The following is a 19,238-nucleotide window of genomic DNA, read 5'->3' on the forward strand; positions in this document are numbered from 1 at the left end:
TTATTATCATACATAGGTACTTTTAAATTGTCTTTACCAAAGGGTTGTGTTGTTTTTGTTTGATTGTTTGTATTTATTGGGTTTTTTGGTGGTCACCATTATTTTGTGCTGAAAATATTGCTCAATTTTTTCTCCCCTGTGACTATTAATAAACTCAAAAATGATCTCGCCTTGGTAATAGACTCCATACATGATGCAGATATTACTCCTAGCTGTGATTCTAAACTAGTCCTTCTGTGGGCCCCAGGTCTTCAGTGGAGCTGGTGCAGAACCCTAATCACCTGACATCTTTACAACTGAGATTATATTAGAAGGACTGTTCTATTTGTTGTTGTTTTTTTTTTCCTTAAGAAAAGTAATGTAGTCCTATATTTATGCAACTATTAAATTAAAATTCAAAACTAAATCAAGGTCAAGTATCCAAACTGAAACTTAAAACCCTATATAAAATTAAAATTAAGTTTTAAGTCACTTGGCCTTTTGGCTAAGATCAAGTATAGTATCTGTACCTATATTAAATGGGGTTTGGAGCAAGGAGATGGAATAGGAGCTTGCACCATCCACTCCACACATTGACCTGGTATTGAAGTACTTACAGGAACCATACTTTAAAAAAAAATTTTTTTTTAATATTTACTTATTTTTGGGAGAGCCAAGTGGAAGGGGGGGCAGAGAGAGAGAGAAACACAGGATCCAAAGCGGGCTCTGTGCTGACAGGCTGACAGCAGTGAGCCCGATGTGGGGCTCGAACCCACAAAACACGAGATCATGACCTGAGCCGAAGTTGGACACTCAACTGAATGAGCTACCCAGGTGCCCCCTCCCCTTTTATTTTAATTCCAGGTATAGTTAACATGCAACGTTATATTAATTTGAGGTATACAATGCAGTGGTTCAAACATTCTGTACACTAGTCACTGCTCATCAAGCTAAGTATACTCTTAATCCCCTTCACCTGTTTCACTCATTCCCTGCCTACCTCCCCTCTGGTTAACATTAGTTCTCTATAGATAAGCGTCTAGTTTGGGGGTTGTCTCCATTTTTTTTCTTTGTTTTGTTTCTTAAATTCCATGTATGAGTGAAATCATAAAGGTATTTGTCTTTCTCTGACTGACATATTTCACTTAGCATTATACTCTGTATCTAGCTCCATCCCTGTTATTGCAAATGGCAAGATTTAGTAATTTTTTTTTAAATTTTTTAATGTTTGTTTATTTTTGAGAGCAGAGAGAGAGAGAGAGAGAGACAGAGTGTGAGTGGGGGAGGGGCAGAGAGAGAGGGAGACACAGAATCCAAAGCAGGCTCCAGGCTCTGAGCTGCCAGCACAGAGTCCGACGTGGGGCTCAAACTCACAGAATGCTAGATCATGACCTGAGATGAAGTTGGATGCTTAACTGAATGATCCACCCAGGTGCCCCAGTTTTTGTGTGTGTTTTTTTTTTAAGTTTTATTTATTTAAGTAATCTCTACACCCAATGTGGGGCCCAAACCCATGACCCCAAAGTTAAGAGTCACATACTCTTCCAACTGAGCCAGCCAAGCATCCCTTATTCTTTTTTTTAATGGTTGAATAATATTCCTCATCTTCTACACATCTGCTTTATCCATTCAATGGACATGTGGGGTGCTTTCATACTTTGGGTATTGTAAATAATGCTGCAATTAGGATAGGGCTGCACATATCTTTTTGAATTAGTGTTTTCGTATTCTTGGGGTAAATACTCAATAGTAGTATTACTGGATCACATGGTAATTCTATTTTTAATTTTTTGAGGCCCCTCCATCCTGTTTTCCACAGTGGCTGCACTGTGTTCCCACCAACAGTGCATGAGGGTTTATTTTTCTCCACCTCCTTGCCAATACATATTATTTCTTGTGTTTTTGATTTTAGCCATTCTGACAGGGGTGAGGTGATATCTGGTTCTGGTTTTGATTTGTATTTCCCTCATGATGAGTGATGTTGAGCATCTTTTCATGTGTTTGTTGGCCTCTCTATGTCTTTGGAGAAATGTCTGTTCGTTTCTTCTGGTTTGGGGATGTTGAGTTGTATCATTTCTTTGTATATCTTGGATACTAACCCTATATTGGATATGTCATTTGCAAATATCTTCTGCCATTCAGTAGGTTGTCTTTTACTTTCATTGATTGTTTCCTTTGCGTAAAAATTGATTACTTTCAAATTTAAAAATCGATCTTAAATTTACTTTCTGAGATAATGATGTTTAACAACCCTGGGCATACCCAAACTAAGTTTGGATGTTAAAACATTCAATTAAAAATGTTCGACACCTACTGAAGCATGTTGGGCAGAGAAGTGACAGGGTTAATATTATTACGGCAAAAACTTTATAAATTTCAAGAAAGGTTGATTAAATAAGCATGGGATTGGGGTGCCTGAGTGGCTCAGTCCGTTGAGTGATGCTTGATTTTGACTCAGGTCATGATCTTGAGGTTTGTGGGATCGAGCCTCTGGTTTAGCTCTGCCCTGACAGCATAGAGCCTGTTTGGAATTCTCTCCCTTTTGTTGCCCATGTCTCTCTCAAAATAAATAAACATGTTTTAAAAAATAAGCATGGGGGGCGCCTGGGTGGCGCAGTCGGCTAAGCGTCCGACTTCAGCCAGGTCACGATCTCGCGGTCCGTGAGTTCGAGCCCCGCGTCAGGCTCTGGGCTGATGGCTCAGAGCCTGGAGCCTGTTTCCGATTCTGTGTCTCCCTCTCTCTCTGCCCCTCCCCCGTTCATGCTCTGTCTCTCTCTGTCCCAAAAATAAATAAAAAACGTTGAAAAAAAAAAATTAAAAAAAAAAAAAAATAAGCATGGGATTGTTTTGGAGCAGAATCTTCTCAAGGGCATTTACTCTTAGTTGCATGCTGAAATGGAATTCTTCATGTATAGTTTGGATCCAATATTAGAAATTATAAAGAAAGCATCTGAGGGGCGCCTGGGTGGCTTGGTCGGTAAAGCATCTGACTTCGGCTCAGGTCATGATCTCACAGTCCGTGAGTTCGAGCCCCACGTCGGGCTCTGCGTGACCGCTCGGAGCCTGGAGCCTGTTTTGGATTCTGTGCCTCCCTCTCTCTCTGCTCCTCCCCTGTTCATGCTCTGTCTCTCTCTGTCTCAAAAATAAATAAACGTTAAAAAAAAATTAAAAAAAAAAAAAAAGAAAGCATCTGAGAACTTGCTTAATATTTAAAGATGCTAAGATAAATAAATAAATAAACTCTTACAAATTCTTTGCTTAAAATACTCCAGGGGCACCTGGGTGGCTCAGTGAGTTAAGCGTCTGACTTTGGGTCAGGTCATGATCTCATGGCTGGTGAGTTCAAGCCCCGTGTAGGGCTCTGTGATGACAGCTCAGAGCCTGGAGCCTGCTTTGGATTCTGTGTCTTCCTCTCTCTCTCTGCCCCTCCCCCACTCGTGCTGTCTCTTGCACATGCACCCACAGAAATGTTAAAAAATTTTTTTAAATACTTGAGTTAACAATAAATCTTTTAGTTATTGTTAATTTCTTAAAAATTGAATTATATTTTAAAAATTGAATTTTATATATATATATATATATATATATATATATATATATATATATATCTATCTAATAGTGTAATCTATTTCATCATTGTTAACCTAGTAACCAAAAATTGATACTATGAGTGAACTTACATTGTAACTAATTACGTTGGTTTCTTTTAAATGTTTATTAACCATTTGGGGTGCTTGGGTGTTTCAGTCAGTTTAGTGTCCAACTGTTGCTTTCAGCTCAGGTCATGATCCCAGTTTCTTTGAATTGAGCCCCAAGTCATGCCCCTCACTGAGCACAGAGCCTGCTTGAGATTTTCTCTCCCTCTGCCCCTCTTACCTGCTCTCTTTCCCCCAAATTAAAAAAAAAAAAAGTTTATTAACCATTTGTATTTCTTCCATGAATTCACTCTTCATAACCATGTTTTATTTACGTTATCTTTTTTTGTGGTGTGTGAATAAAACTTCTATTATATAGTCTGCTATTGTTTAAATACTAGATTTTCTTTTATTTTTTTGTTAACGTTTATCTATTTATTTATTTATTTATTTATTTTGAGAGAGGGAGAGAGCGCACAAACAAGGGGGCAGAGAAAGGAGGAGAGAGAATCCCAAGCCCGCTCAGTGCTGTCAGCACAGAGTCCAATGCCGGGCTCGAACCCAAGAACTGTGAGATCATGACCTAAGCCAAAACCAAGAGTCAGACGCTTAACCAACTGAGCCCCCCAGGCCCCCCCAGTAGATTTTCTTTGAGTCATAGTGCTTGACTGTTATCTTTGTACAGAAGCTTGAAATTCTTACCTGGTCAAATCAATGTCATTTACTCTATACCTTCAGAGTTTTTTTCATCTGGCTGAGGAAGCCTGAGTCTTTACTGGGCTATTAGAAACATAGTGTCTCCCGGGGCGCCTGGGTGGCGCAGTCGGTTAAGCGTCCGACTTCAGCCAGGTCACGATCTCGCGGTCCGGGAGTTCGAGCCCCGCGTCGGGCTCTGGGCTGATGGCTCAGAGCCTGGAGCCTGTTTCCGATTCTGTGTCTCCCTCTCTCTCTGCCCCTCCCCCGTTCATGCTCTGTCTCTCTCTGTCCCAAAAATAAATAAACGTTGAAAAAAAAAAAAAAATTTAAAAAAAAAAAAAAAAAAAAGAAACATAGTGTCTCCCTGTACTTTCATAATTTTATGTATGGATCCCATAGTTAATTTGAATTTTTTTCAGTGATTTAAAATTCCATTTTCTATATGTTCATTTTGGTTGAAATTGTTCCTTGACCCATTTAGAGCAGACCATTGCTTGGCTGATAAAACGTGCTTTGCTATAGCTTTAAAGAAAAAATTGAAATTTAGAAGGACAATTTCCTCTCATTTTTTTAAAACCTTTTTTATAAATACCTAATGTTCTCTGGTTTTTGGAAGTGGTGGGGATTAGACAGCTGCTTCAATAATTTTTTTGTTGCCTATATAAATACAATATGACTAGAACCCAAATCTGCCTGCCCTAGGGGAAACCTCTCTAGGTCTTTGAGTTTCTTCTTTCTATGCCCCTAAGCATGTGAATATAGTGTTTACCTATACCTGCCTCCTTAGAAATTATAACAGTAATTTTGTTTCTCAGGACAGTCTTGTCTCCCCAGCAGTTTTCATACACTTAGTAATGAGTTGTCCTGAACCCCCCCCCCCCCCCCACACACACACACCACCAGAGAGTTCTTTAGAATATCCTAGGCTGTCACTCTTGATCCCAATCTTAAGAACTCTCCATGGGGAATTTCTATAGATTGTCCCATCTGGACCATGTTCTTGGAAAATCGTTAAGAATGTACTTTGCAGAGCTATTCGTAAAGAGGCTGTAGAGGCAGAATCATGTATAACCTGGGATGAGAGAATTCTATCACAGATTTGCTAAGAAATATTTTCCTAATGATCATCAGATTGCTCTATCTTCTTTCTTCACCCTTTCTCTGAGCATGCTCTCCCAATGGTCAACCAATACCTAAACTGCCAAAGGAAATTCTGGGTCCTCGTAGATTTTCTTCAGCAGCTCAAACTTTTGGTTACCCTACATCTTCGGAGAAGCTGGTGTGTGGCAAGAGTTTCCATCACACAGCTTTCCCCATCACTCCTCAGCAATTCATTCAGCCCGTCAAGTGTTCCTTATTGGGTGAGTTCATTCATGGCCGTGTCTTAAGCAGTCACCAGTGTGCTGTTACTATTGAAATGCTACCACTTGCCTGCTTAAGAAGAGCATATAGAAGGAGTAGGGAGGAGACCAAGAGTAATATTTGGAGATGAGGGTCCAGGAAGGGCTTTGGGAAGGTATGGACTCTTGAGCTGCATCTTATATACAGAGTGAACATCATCTTTATGTCAGAGATCCCAGAAATAGAGCCAACTATGAATAATAATTTAATAAAGGAGGTTTTATAAGTCACAGAAGCCATCTGGTATCTGGACAACTAGCAGAATTCTTCCTTAAATAACATCCTTGCCTCATGGGACTTATTTTCCAAAATTCTTAGAATGGTCTTTGTACTCTTTTCTGTGGTGGCAAACTTCTGTAGTTCTTTAAAAGGAGTCTCCTCCATAAAGCCTTCCCGCTCTCCAAACAGAGTTAGCCCTGCTTTGCACACTTAACTCATACAGACCCCTTACAAATGTCTACCTCCCCTACAATATCCCGATAGAAAAGTACATGACTAATACTTTCCCCATTAATCAAAATGATACTGTATATTCAATTTTGCATTTGTCTGATTTCCTTTGCAGTGGTACTTAATCGGCTTCCCAGGTGATTACAATTTGCAGCATAATAATTAGACAAAATGACATCTTGCTAACCTGACAGTATTTTGGACTTGCGACTAATTGCTTTATCTAAGTTCACATACTTATTAATTTACATTAATTTATTTCAGATGTTACTAGGCCTTAGTATGCATTGAATATTCATTGTCCCACAGACTGAGTTAACCTCAGAATGGGAGATCTTTTATTTTACAAAATATGTGTCCATTCTTCATTCCTCTGATTATGCAGACTTATTCTTTGCTCTTACATCGTTTCTGACAGTGGCCTGTTTCTTTGAATCCCTGGGTTTGGCACTTTCCAGAGATCTGCCTGTAGCTTATGTCTTGACCTATGATCTCACTGATTGAGTGGCTCTGTTTTGAAACTTGTCATCCATCCCTATGGACAATGAGCACAAGAATCCCAAGCTTGTATTGAGAATAAAATATACAATATGGAACTTTGGCCAACATCATAGGATTATTTTTAAACTTATGATTTTAAAATAATTTTAGACTTATTCAAAAACTGCAAGAATACTGCAGAATTTCTGTATACTCTACATTTTGCAAATGTAGTTTTCTACCAAATTAGCTTTGCTTTATTTTTCTCTCTCCCTCTCTCTCTTTATTCTCTATTTTTTCTTAATACTTTAAAAGTAATTTGTAAACATGATGCCCTTTTCCCCTAAATACATTGCTATGTTTTTCATAAAAATCAGGATGGTGCGTGGTGCCTGGCTGGCTCAGTTGGTAGAGCATGAGACTCTTGATCTTAGGGTTGTGAGTTTGAGCCCCATGAAGTCTTTAAAAAAAACAAACAAACCAGAATGTTGCCTTATATAACCACAATATAATTAAGAAAGTTTTACATAGCCACAGGACAATTATCAAAACTGATTTAATATTATTGTCTAATCTTTAGGTCTTATATCTAACTATCCTTTATGGAAAAAGACAACATATTTTTTCTTGGGTCTGAATTCAATCCAGGATCACTTATATTTGGTTATTTACCACATCTTTTAACTTAAAAACTTTACAATGAAGTAACTTGTCATGAAACGTCCTAGTCACTTAGACCCAAAATGGATCAGAGATTCAAATGTCAGAGTTCAAGCTATGTAATCATTAGTCAAAACATAAAAACATAGTTGTAGGGGCACCGGGGTGGCTCAGTTGGTTAAGCATCCAACCTCAGCTCAGGTCATGATCTCACGGTTCCTGGGTTCAAGCCTTACATCAGGCTCTCTGCTGTCAGCATGGAGTCTGCTTCAGATCCTCTGTCTCCCCCTGCCCTCTCTCCCCTCTCCTGAGCACTCTCTCTCTCTTTCAAAAATAAACATTTAAAAAATTAACAACAACAATAACAACAAAAAACATAGCTGTAAATCTTTGAGCTTGGATTACACAATTTTTTTTCTTAGATAAAACACCAAAAGCACAAGTGACAAGATAAATTGGACTTCATCAAAATTTAAAACTTTTGTGCTTCACACGACTCTATAAAGAAAGGTCAAAAAAACAATAAGAATAGAAGAAAATGTTTGCTAAGCAGATGTCTAATGAGCTTGAATAGAGACTATAAGAAAAGAACTCCTAAATATCAATAATAAATGAACAATCCAAACTAAAATGAACAATGTATTTGAACAGACCTTTTTCAAAGAAGATACACAGGTGACCAATAAGCACATGAAAATATGCTCAGCATCATGACTCAGCAGAAAAATGCAAATCAAAGTCAAAATGAGATGCCACTTTACCCTAGAATGCCTATAATTTAAGGACAAGCCGTAACAAGAGTTGTCGAGGATATAGAAATTGGATCCATTTGTACATTCCTAGTGTAATTACAAAATAGATCTTGCACTTTGGAAAATAGTCTGATTGTTCCTTTCTTTCTTTCTTTATGTTTATTTATTTAGTGGTGACTGGGTGGCTTGTATGACTCTTGATTTCCTCTCAGGTCATGATCTTACAGTTCATGAGATCAAGCCCTGCATTGGTCTCTGTGCTGACAAAGAGTAGCCTGCTTGGGTTTCTCTCTCTGCCTCTTCCATGCCCCTCCCCACTCTCTCTCTCTCTCCCTCTCTCTCTCTCAACAAGGAAATAAATATTTAAAAAATAAATATATTTATTTTGACAGAGAGCACACACCCCCCCGTGAGCTGTGGAGGGGCAGAGTGAGGGGGAGAGAGAATCCTAAGCAGGCTCCACACTGTCATTGCAGGGTTTGGTCTCATGAAAACATGTCAACAGAAAAACTTGTTAAATAAATGTTAATCGTAACATCAATCATAACTGCAAAGGTGGAAACAGTCTAAATGGCATGCCCGTGCAATGGAATACTTATTTGGCAGTAAAAAGGAATAGACTACCGATAAGTACTACAAACATGAATGAACATAGGCTGAGGAAAAGAAGCCAGATACAAAAGGCCACGTGTTAGAGGATTCCATTTATATGAAATGTCCCAAATGAGCAAAGTCCATAGAGGTAGAAAATAGATTTGGGACCGAAGCAGACAGAGGAAGGAGAAAAAAGTGGCATGACTTCTAAGGGGTTGGGGAGAGGGTGAACGCTGAGTATACAGTAACCAATGAATTCTGTACTTTTAAAGGATGGACTTCATGGTATTTAAATTATTTTACATATATGACAAGTCGATCATATTTATGAAAACTATTTAAAACATTTTTCATTCAGTTTGTGGTGTGTTTTTAATTACACAAACATTTCCCACAGAAGTTTGTATGTACCATTTACCATCTAAAGTGACTGCCATGTGACCACAGATTCAACAGCTTATAAATTAATAAATCCTTCCACTTTCTAAATGATACAATTCTCAAGAAAAGTTTTAAAAGTGGGGATATTTATACTCACTTAAAATCTTCTTTTGAAATGAGAGTTTTCATCTTAATAGTGTAACTTGTATTTTTTGAAATTTTTGTAAAATGCAACCACATTGGGCTCTTGTGGTTTTTAACCATTCATTCAACAAATATTTGAGCTGAAATTCTATGATCAGGAGCCAAGTGTGCAGTAATAAATCAAAGAGACATGAAATAGTGGCTAATATTAATTAGATCCTAGCTCTGTGTTGCTATACATGGGTTAAGAAACTTGCTAAAGTATCCTGAAGTAGTAAATGACCGCCTTTACAAGTTTTTGCTGTTAATTTTTTTTAATTTTTATTTCTTTTTTGAGAGAGAGAGGGAGAGACAGAGTGCAAGCCACAGAGGGGCAGAGAGAGGGGAAGACGCAGAATCCAAAGCAGGTTCTTGGCTCCCAGCTGTCAGCACAGAGCCCGACGTTGGGCTCGGGCTCAATCCCACAGACAGTGATGTCATGACCTGAGCCGAAGTCGGCCGCTTAACTGACTGAGCCACCCAGATGCTCCAGCCTTTCCAGTTTCTTGTTTTAATTTAGGTTAAGGTAGACTTCTTAATTAACTGTAGCATATGTGCAGAAGACTACAGAAATCCTAAGGTCACAGGATTTTTCTAAAGTGAGCACCTTTGTGTAATTGGCATCTGATATTACTAGCACCTCAAAAGCACTCTTGTCCCCTCTTATCCCCGATTAAAAGTAGCCGCTGTCCTGTCTTCTAACAGTATTGGTTTCTCTTGCCTGTTTCCAACTTCATCTTAATGCAGTCTTACAATAATTATTCTTTCGTCTTATCTTCCTTTATGCACCATTAGAGTTGTAAGGTTAATTCATGTTTTCTGTAACTGTAAGTCATTCTCATTCTCATTGCTCAGTAGTGTTCTGTTACCATAAATGTTGAAAATTTATGGAGTTATATTCTTCTGGTGATTGACATTTGAGTTGTTTCCAATTTGGGATAATTATGAATATTGGTGAAATCTTTGGGAAATATAAGAATACATTTTTATTTGCTGTACATCTAGAAGTGGAATTGCTAAATTGCAGGGGTGGGGAGGGTGGGGTGTGCATATGTGCAGCTTTGGTTGATAGGAACACACAGTTTTCCAAAGTGGTTATCTCTTTATAGTCACATGACTAACATACAACTCTTCCAGTCGCTCCACGTTCTTATCAATACTTGATATTTTCTTTTTCACTGTAGACATTCTAATGGGTGTTTAGTGCCTTTTTTTTTTAAGACCTCTTTCCACTTTTTTTATACTATGTTTAAAAAAACATAAAATTTACCATCTTACCCACTTAACCACAGTGTATAATTCTTTAGCATTAATATATATTCAGATTTTTGTGGCATAAATCTCCAGAACATTTTCATCTTTCAAATCTGAAACTTTATGCCCATTAAATAACTCCCGATTATCCCATTATCACAGCCACTGGTATCCACCATTCCCCTTTTATGTTTTATGAATTTGACTACTTTAGGTACCTCCTATAACTGGAATCCTATAGATTTGCTTTTTTGTGACTGACTTATTTCACTTAACATTGTATCATTAAAGTTCATCCATGTTGTATGTAGCATGTAATAGGATTCGCTTCTTTTTTGAGTCTGGATATTATATAGATATGCCACGTTTTGTTTATCCATTCATCTGTCAGTGGACATTTGAATTGCTTCCACCATTTGGCTATTATGAATAGTGGTGCTATGAACACGCAAATAACTGTTGTAGGCCTTGCTTTCAGTTCTTTCGGATGTAAGCTCCAGAGTGGAATTGTTGGATCACATGGCAGTTCTATTTTTAGTTTTTTGAGGAACTTCCAGACTGTTTTCTATAGCAGTTTTCACTATTTTATCATCACACCAACATATGTGGTGCCTTAAAATTTTCTTACTTTGCTACATGACGAGTAATGTGGAGCATATTTTCATATGCTCATCATCTGTTTGATATTCTCTTGTGTCGAGCCTGTTCAAATCTTTGGCTGGTTTTCTATTGTGTTTTTATTACTCACTTGGAGAAATGTCCTTATATACTTTGGGTAAAAATACTTTATCAATTATATGTATTATAAATATTTCTCCCACTGTATTGCTTGCCTGTATGCCTTCTTAATCTCTTGCTAGTTAATGTTTTTCATGAACAGACGTTCTTAATTATAATATAATCCAAGTTCTTTTTTTTTTTTTAAGATTTTATTTTTACATAATCTACGCCTAACATGGGGCTCAAATTTACAACCCTGAGATCAAGAGTTCCATGCTCTACTACCTGAGCCAGCCAAGCGCCTGTACAATCCACCTTCTTAATATTTTTCTTTATAGTTATTAAATGTGGTAATCTATTCTAAATTGGTTTTACCTGCTTCAAGGTCATGAAGATGTTTTCTTTCAAAAACGTGTTGTTTTAACTTTCATATTTATATCAACAATATAACTCAAGCTACTTATGTGCAGTAAGGGTCAAGATTCATAATCTGGTAAATCACTTTGCCTTCATTCATTTTCTTGGCCCTTTTTCATCTCTTGCATTTCCATTTGAATTTTGGCACAAGATTGTCAACTTCCACCCAAAACAAAATAAACTCTGATAAGATTTTGCTTGGGATCCCATCACATCTGGAAATCCATTTGGGGAAAATTGACATCATGATAATAGTGTCTATTCCATGAACATGGTAGTTCTGCCTTTATTGAGATCACCTTTAATTTCTTTTAATGTTTTATAGTTTTTATAGACTTACACAGGTATAATACTTGTCTTCCTCCATTTAGACTGCTATGAGAAAATACCAGACTGAGTGGCTTCTATACAACAGAAATATATTTCTCCCAGTTCTGGAGTGTGGAAGTCTCAAATCAGGATGCCAGCATGGGTGGAGCGGGGGGAGGGATGGGGTGGGGGGAGTCCTCTTCTCTTTGTGTTGTCATATGTATGAAGGTGTTAGGGAGTTCTGTGGTGTCTATTTATAAGAACACTAATCTCACTTGTGAGAGCTTCCCCCATGTGACTTAATTACCTCCCAAAGGCCCTACCTTGTAATACCACCACAACTGGGATTCAAGATTTAATATATGGATTTTTGGTGGTCACAGATCTTCATACCATGGCAGTATTTAAGCAGCATATTGAACCTAGATCTGAATTTAGAGACTCGTTATGCTTAATTTTCTGATGTTCACTGAATGACATTTGGAGAATCTGAGAAAAGCACAGATAACCATGAATAAATAGCGTTTTAGCATTTCCCATACAAAGACTAGATAAATGTAACTTTGTTCTTTGCTTGAAAACTTGAAAATTATCTGGTATAATTTTGTTTAATACATTATATATCATTTTGTATTTGAGATTATTTGAAAGCAAATGTATTCTTATTTGGCTGTAAAAGGACATATAAGTATAGAAAAAAATTTTAATATAAATAATTGTGTTTAGGGGGAAGGTCCTAAAGCCAACTCTACTCAAGGGATGCCTTGGTAGCAATGATTGTTAACCATCTGGAGTGACAGAAGAAAGTGATATTGGGTAACTAACATCTTAAGAAGTTTCATCTCAAGTTTATGTAATATTATTATAGCAACAGAAATGGGATAATAATTTTGCTGTTCGTTACTCCATTTTGGTCACAGGGGTGGGCACCTTTATCATTTACTGATTATGTGCTGATTAATGTGGTCAGTGTCTCTGCTGTGTAAATTTGTGATTTATGGAGGGAGTTTTAAACAGAATTGGTTGGTTTTATGTCTTGTCAACATTTTTATGTAATGTTTTGGTGTGCACTAGGACCACTGGGCTATATTTTAAATACTTCTGAGACCTTTATAGCACCCCATGGGTACGATACAGTGTAAGAAAAATCAATAATTATTCAAAGTTAATTGTTGTATTTTGCATTTACCGTGTCAACTGAACCACCTTAATCTTATAATATGGGTATGCTAGATCCTTGTGATAGCATGGAAAGGTCACAGGAATTTTAGGAGCATTGCTTTATATATTAATTATTCTGTCTAATAAAACCATTCACCCAAGTGCTGAAGTCCATTTTTAATATTGAGGGTCCCTGGTTATTTGCATCTGGCTAGATTTGTCCCATTGTGGCATTTGTGTAAGAACAAAACAGTTAGGCTCTTTTCCAGGGAATCCTCTGTTGTCTATTTTGCAATACTGTATCGACAGCGAAAGAAACCACAGATTGCTTTCGTCTCCTTTCACAAGTAATAACCACATACCACAGACTCCTGTTCTGCCTGTTGTTTGTTAGTCAAGTAACCTGGGTTACTCTGAGTTGTGTGGAGGCAACTAGTCTAAAAACTAAATAGGTTTCAACCCTTTAAGAAATAGTCATGTTTAAAAAGACCTGAAATGCAATAATACAGAGCTTTAAAACCAATATCCATTGCACTCAAGTTTAGGTTTCTTGTTTTCTATAAACAAATGCACTCTGCTTTTCCAGGTTTTAAGAAGAGGCAGCGATGAAGAAAAAGTTCTCTGTTTGGTTCGGCAGCGCACAGGCCACCATTGTCCAACAGCTGTGATGGTGGTCCTCATCATGGTGTGGGACGGCATCCCTCTCCCCATGGCCGACAGACTGTATACAGAGCTCACTGAAAATCTGAAGTCCTACAACGGTCATCCCACAGACCGAAGATGCACGCTCAATGAAAAGTAATCAAATTTAGTTATTACTGCTTTCCTGTTCAGACCTCTATTATGTAATATTACATTGTTAGTTAACTACCAATGACGTGTATTATATGGGAGAACGTAAATTTAGGTATTCTAAAACTAAAAATGATGAAGTGGGGTTTTTTTGTTTTTGTTTTTTCTTTAATAGAAATTTGGTTTCATAGTGAGTTGAGACCCTTTTAGGATATTCTCCTTTGGTTTCATAGTGAGTTGAGACCCTTTTAGGATATTCTCCTTTACTCATTTATTTATTTTTAGTAATCTCTACACCCAACGTGGGGCTCAAGCTCACAATCAAGAGTCTCATGCTCCACCGATTGAGCCCGCCAGTCACCCCATCCTCTTTCTTGTATAATATAATTAATCATACCTATTTTTCTTTTCTGTCTGCATTTTAAGTGGCATTAAAGAATATTTTTCTTTCTTGCAAGTTATATAGTAGTTCACCCATGGTTTCTTTTAGTTCTTGTTGAAATTGTAAATTTTAAAAACCTGAATTTGTGACGTATTTAAAATTTATGCCAGTTGGGGCACCTGGGTGGCTCAGTCTGTTAAGAGTCTGACCTCGGCTCAAGTCATGAACTCATGGTTCGTGGGTTTGGGCCCCACTTCAGGCTCTGCGCTAACAGTGCAGAACCAGTTTGGGATTCTCTATGGCTCTCTCTCTCGCTCGCTCTCTGCCTTGCCCCCACTCACATGCACGTGCTCACTCTCTCAAAATATATAAATAAACTTGAAAATTTATGCTAGTCAATCATGGGAGGAGGAGATCTATTTCTATCATTTTTTCCATTTAAGCCAACTCCAGTTACTAGAGAGTATTTAAAGAAATGTCATTACATGGGGCGCCTGGGTGGCTCACTCAGTTGGGCATCCGACTTCGGCTCAGGTCATGATCTCGTGGTGAGTTCGAGCCCCGCGTCGGGCTCTGTGCTGACAGCTCAGAGCCTGGAGCCTGTTTTGGATTCTATGTCTCCCTCTCTCTCTGACCCTCCCCCGTTCATGCTCTGTCTCTCTGTGTCTCAAAAATAAATAACATTAAAAAAAAAAAGAAATGTCATTATACAAAATATAAACAAAAATATATGACATCCCCTCTGTAATCTCTACACCCAATGTGGGGCTTGATCTTGGCTTGTGAGTTGGAGCCTACTTAAAAAAAATAAAGAAAAATTAAGAAAAATTCTTATTGACAGAATAGATGCAAGAATATTTCAATGAACTCTTATCATATATACCCCTCACATAGATTTCATTATTGTTAACAATTTGTAAAATTTGCTTTTTTACACATGCACACAAACCTACTTGGGGTGCCTGGGTGGCTCAGTTGGTTGAGTGACCAACTTCGGCTCAGGTCATGATCTCACCGTTCGTGAGTTCGAGCCCCGCATCGGGCTCTGTGCTGACAGCTCAGAGCCTGGAGCCTGCTTCGGATTCTGTGTCTTCCCTCCCTCTCTGCCCCTCCCCTGCTCATGCACTGTCTGTCTCTCTGTCTCTCAAAGAATAAATAACAACAACAAAAAAAACTACTATTATTAGTGCTATTTTTATTTTTTAAATTTTTTCTTTCTGGATTATTTGTCAGTTAGTTGCAGGCTTGATACCTTTTTCCTGTAAATACTACTCAAGAGTATATTCTAAGAATGACAAAATTCTCTTCCATAACTCCTGTACAATAATCAAAAACAGGAAGACTTGGGGCACCTGGGTGGCTCAGTTGGATAAGTGTCTGACTCTTCCTTTCAGCTCAGTTCATGATCTCGCTGGTTTGTAGATTCTAGCCCTGCGATGGACTGTGCACTGACTGTGAAGGGTCTGCTTGGGATACTCTCTCCCTCTCTCTCTGACTTGAGCTCTTTTTCTCAAAAATAAAACATTAACTTTTTTTAAATCTCATGCCTTGTCTTTCATTGTATTGATATTTTTGAAGTCCTATTTTTTTTAATTTTATTATTACTTATTTACTTATTTATTTTTTAATTTACATCCAAGTTGCTTAGCATATAGTGCAACAATGATTTCAGGAGTAGATTCCTTAATGCCCCTCACCCATTTAGCCCATCTCCCCTCCAGCAAACCTCTATTTGTTCTCCATATTTAAGAGTCTCTTACGTTTTTGTCCCCTTCCCTGTTTTTATATTATTTTGCTTCCCTTCCCTTATGTTCATCTGTTTTGTATCTTAAAGTCCTCATATGAGTGAAATCATATAATATTTGTCTTTCTCTGACTGACTAATTTCACTTAGCATAATACCCTCTAATTCCATCCATGTAGTTGCAAATGGCAAAATTTCATTCTTTTTGATTGCCAAGTGATACTCCTTTGTGTATATATACCATATCTTCTTTATCCATTCATCCATCAAAGGACATTTGGGCTCTTTCCATACTTGGCTATTGTTGATAGTGCTGCTGTAAACACTGGGGTGCATGTGTCTCTTCAAAACAGCACACCTGTATCCTTTGGATAAATACCTATAGTAGTGCAATTGCTGGATTGTAGAGTAGTTCTATGTTTAAGTTTTTGAGGAACCTCCATCCTGTTTTCCAGAATGGCTGTACCAGTTTGCATTCCCACCAGCAGTGCAAAAGAGATCCTCTTTCTCCACATCCTCGCCAACATCTGTTGTTGCCTGAGTTGTTAATGTTAGCCATTCTGACTGGGGTGAGGTGATATCTCATGGTGGTTTTGATTTGTATTTTCCCCTGGTGATGAGTGATGTTGAGCATTTTTTCATGTCACTTGGTCATCTGGATGTCTTCTTGGAGAAGTGTCTATTCATGTCTTTTGCTCATTTCTTCACTGGATTATTTCTTTTTTGGTTGATTTTTGATAAGTTCTTCATAGATTTGGGATACTAACCCTTTATGTGATATGTTGTTTGCAAATATCTTCTCCCATTCTGTCGGTTGCCTTTTAGTTTTCCTGATTGTTTCCTTTGCTGTGCAGAAGCCTTTTATTTTGAGGAGGTCCCAATAGCACATTTTTGCTTTGGTCCTAATTTTATAGACAATTGCTCAGTTTGAGTTTGATTGCTGCTTGCTAATGTAATTCAATTGAGAAATTATTGGCAGGACTATCATATTTAGTCCATAAGATAAGGACCTACTTTCATTTCATTTGTCCTATTATCAGTGATATTGACTGTTTGCAAAAGCTCTTGTAGGTCTCATGAACTTCTACATTTCCTGTGTTTTTAATTGTTTAAATAACTGTCAACTTTCAGTGAAACTACAATTTTCTTTCCTTTCCATGTGTCATTTCAATGACATAAATGTGTTATTTATTTTTCTATTTGGCAACGTTAATGTCCTTCTGTAATTTCAAATTTAATCCCATTTGCATACCCTTTTTCTTCCTTTTCAAGTTGTTGTAACATTTTGTCATTTTACAATATATCTTCCATCTTGGTAAGAAGATTTAGGGGTACTTAGACGATTCCTCCCCTTCGCAGTATCTTAAATGATACTTTTTGTATACTTTCTTATCATATTCAGTGTTACCTTACGTATTAGACATTTTCCTGATGTTTACAATTTAAAAATACTAATAATAGTTTCAAACTTTACATTTCTATATTCTTTTCATTGACTTTTTAAAATATGGGTTTTTGTTTGTATTTTTTATCATTACGTAAGAACTATGCACATACTATTCAAGTTTTGAGGATTATGCAATTAGAAACCAAAGAGTGCTTTTTACCTCCTTGGTTTCATATCTTTGTATGAATATTGTAATCACTGTCATCCTTACTATTGGGTCTGTTAGGACCTCAGAAATGCCCCCAATGTGATAAAACAACCAAATTACTTTCAGTTCAATTTTTTCATTTATAAGCTTAATGAAGACTTTTTAATGGTTTTTTTTTTTTTTAATATTTTATTTATTTTTTGAGAGAGAGAATGCGAGTGGAGGAAGGGCAGAGAAGAGGGGACAGAGGATCTGAAGCAGGTACTGCACTGACAGACTGACAGCAGTGAGCCCGACATGGGGCTTGAACTCACAAACTGCAAGATAATGACCTTAGCCGAAATCAAGAGTCCAATGCTTAACCAACTGAGCCACCCAGGCGCCATAATAAAGACCTTCATTAAAATTGAGAGTGATCTCACATGCAAAATATCTTATCCACTGTCAATCCTCAGAGAATTATATCAATGTCAGTTTATAGATGAAGGAGCTAAAGTCCAAAGAGCTAATGAGATACTCTAATTTTCACATCTGATAGGGAACAGATCCAGGATTAAAATCTAGATTCTTTATTTCCTCTCCTTGGACATATCCATATGTATATTTCTGTATAGTTTATTGCTATTTATTTGGATTTCCAATCATGAGCAAACATTTTAGTTAAAAATTGGCCTATATTCAAGGGCATTTAGCTTTGGGTTGTCAACACTACTTAAGGTAAAATCAGTAATAAAATAGATGTGTTAAAATCAATTCATTAGTCATCTATACTTCTAAAATTATAGGAATCTGAAATGTTCTTTCTGAGGTATTGGCCCGCTTTATCAGTTCATTCCCTTGCAATTATCATCTTACAGTCGTACCTGTACATGTCAAGGAATTGATCCAGAGACTTGTGGAGCTTCCTTCTCTTTTGGTTGTTCCTGGAGTATGTATTTCAATGGATGTAAATTTGGTAGAAGCCCAAGCCCTAGAAGATTTAGAATTGATCCAAGCTCTCCCTTACACGTAAGTGCCCTTTTTTACTTTTAAATTTCACAATGAGTTTATAAGTACATTCCTTAAAATGTTTTTTAAATAGTAAAACAATTAAATATTTTAGAAGTAGTGGAAAAAACAGTAAGAATATATATATGTAAATAGTTTAAAATTCTCAATAAATTAGGTAAAGTCTTCATCTCTGAGCCCAAATTACCACTGTCCCTGGCTCCCTCCTCCTTCTCCCCAAACCCCAGAGACAATAATTGTTCAAAGAACCTAGAATTTTATACCCAGCCAAAGTAGGAAAAATAAATAAAACCATTTGCCAACATTTCAAAGACTCAGAAAGTTTACTACCCACAGAACTACTATGAAAGAATTACTAAAGGACGTAATCCAGAAAGAAGATATATGAAACCGGAACCAATCTGTCCGGGACACGAGGCCATGGTGAGCAAAGAAATTAGTCAACCTTACTGTTAAGTTTAAATAAGTTGAGTACTTACATTTTTTTAAATTAAAATAACAACCGATAAGTATAATTCCATACTCTTACCAGCTCAAGGGTGGGTAGGCACTGGGAGGGGGTGGGGCACCTACAGGAACTAAATGTGGTGATGTTTTATGCTTTGTTTGGAGTGGAGATGATTTAGATACCAATTAACTCTAAGA

At 37.3% G+C, this 19,238-nt stretch overlaps 1 protein-coding gene and 1 pseudogene across 8 annotated transcripts in view; both read left to right on the forward strand.

Moving 5' to 3' along the window:
- Positions 1–19,238, forward strand: part of TET1 (tet methylcytosine dioxygenase 1) — a 138,054-nt gene that overhangs the window by 94,182 nt on the left and 24,634 nt on the right. For 7 of the 8 annotated variants that reach the window (XM_086679858.1, XM_086679861.1, XM_086679860.1 and 4 more), the window contains 3 exons: positions 13,659–13,870; positions 18,443–18,593; positions 18,930–19,016. In XM_086679858.1, the coding sequence (XP_086535984.1) occupies positions 13,659–13,870; positions 18,443–18,593; positions 18,930–19,016 (450 nt within the window). The remainder of the gene's footprint in view (positions 1–13,658; positions 13,871–18,442; positions 18,594–18,929; positions 19,017–19,238) is intronic. The other variant, XM_086679862.1, reaches the window with a different exon arrangement.
- On the forward strand, positions 464–614 carry LOC112854912 (U2 spliceosomal RNA; annotated as a pseudogene).

This window comes from Puma concolor, chromosome D2 (genome assembly GCF_028749965.1).
Source record: "Puma concolor isolate L17-30 chromosome D2, mPumCon1.1.hap2, whole genome shotgun sequence".
Lineage (NCBI taxonomy): Eukaryota > Metazoa > Chordata > Mammalia > Carnivora > Felidae > Puma > Puma concolor.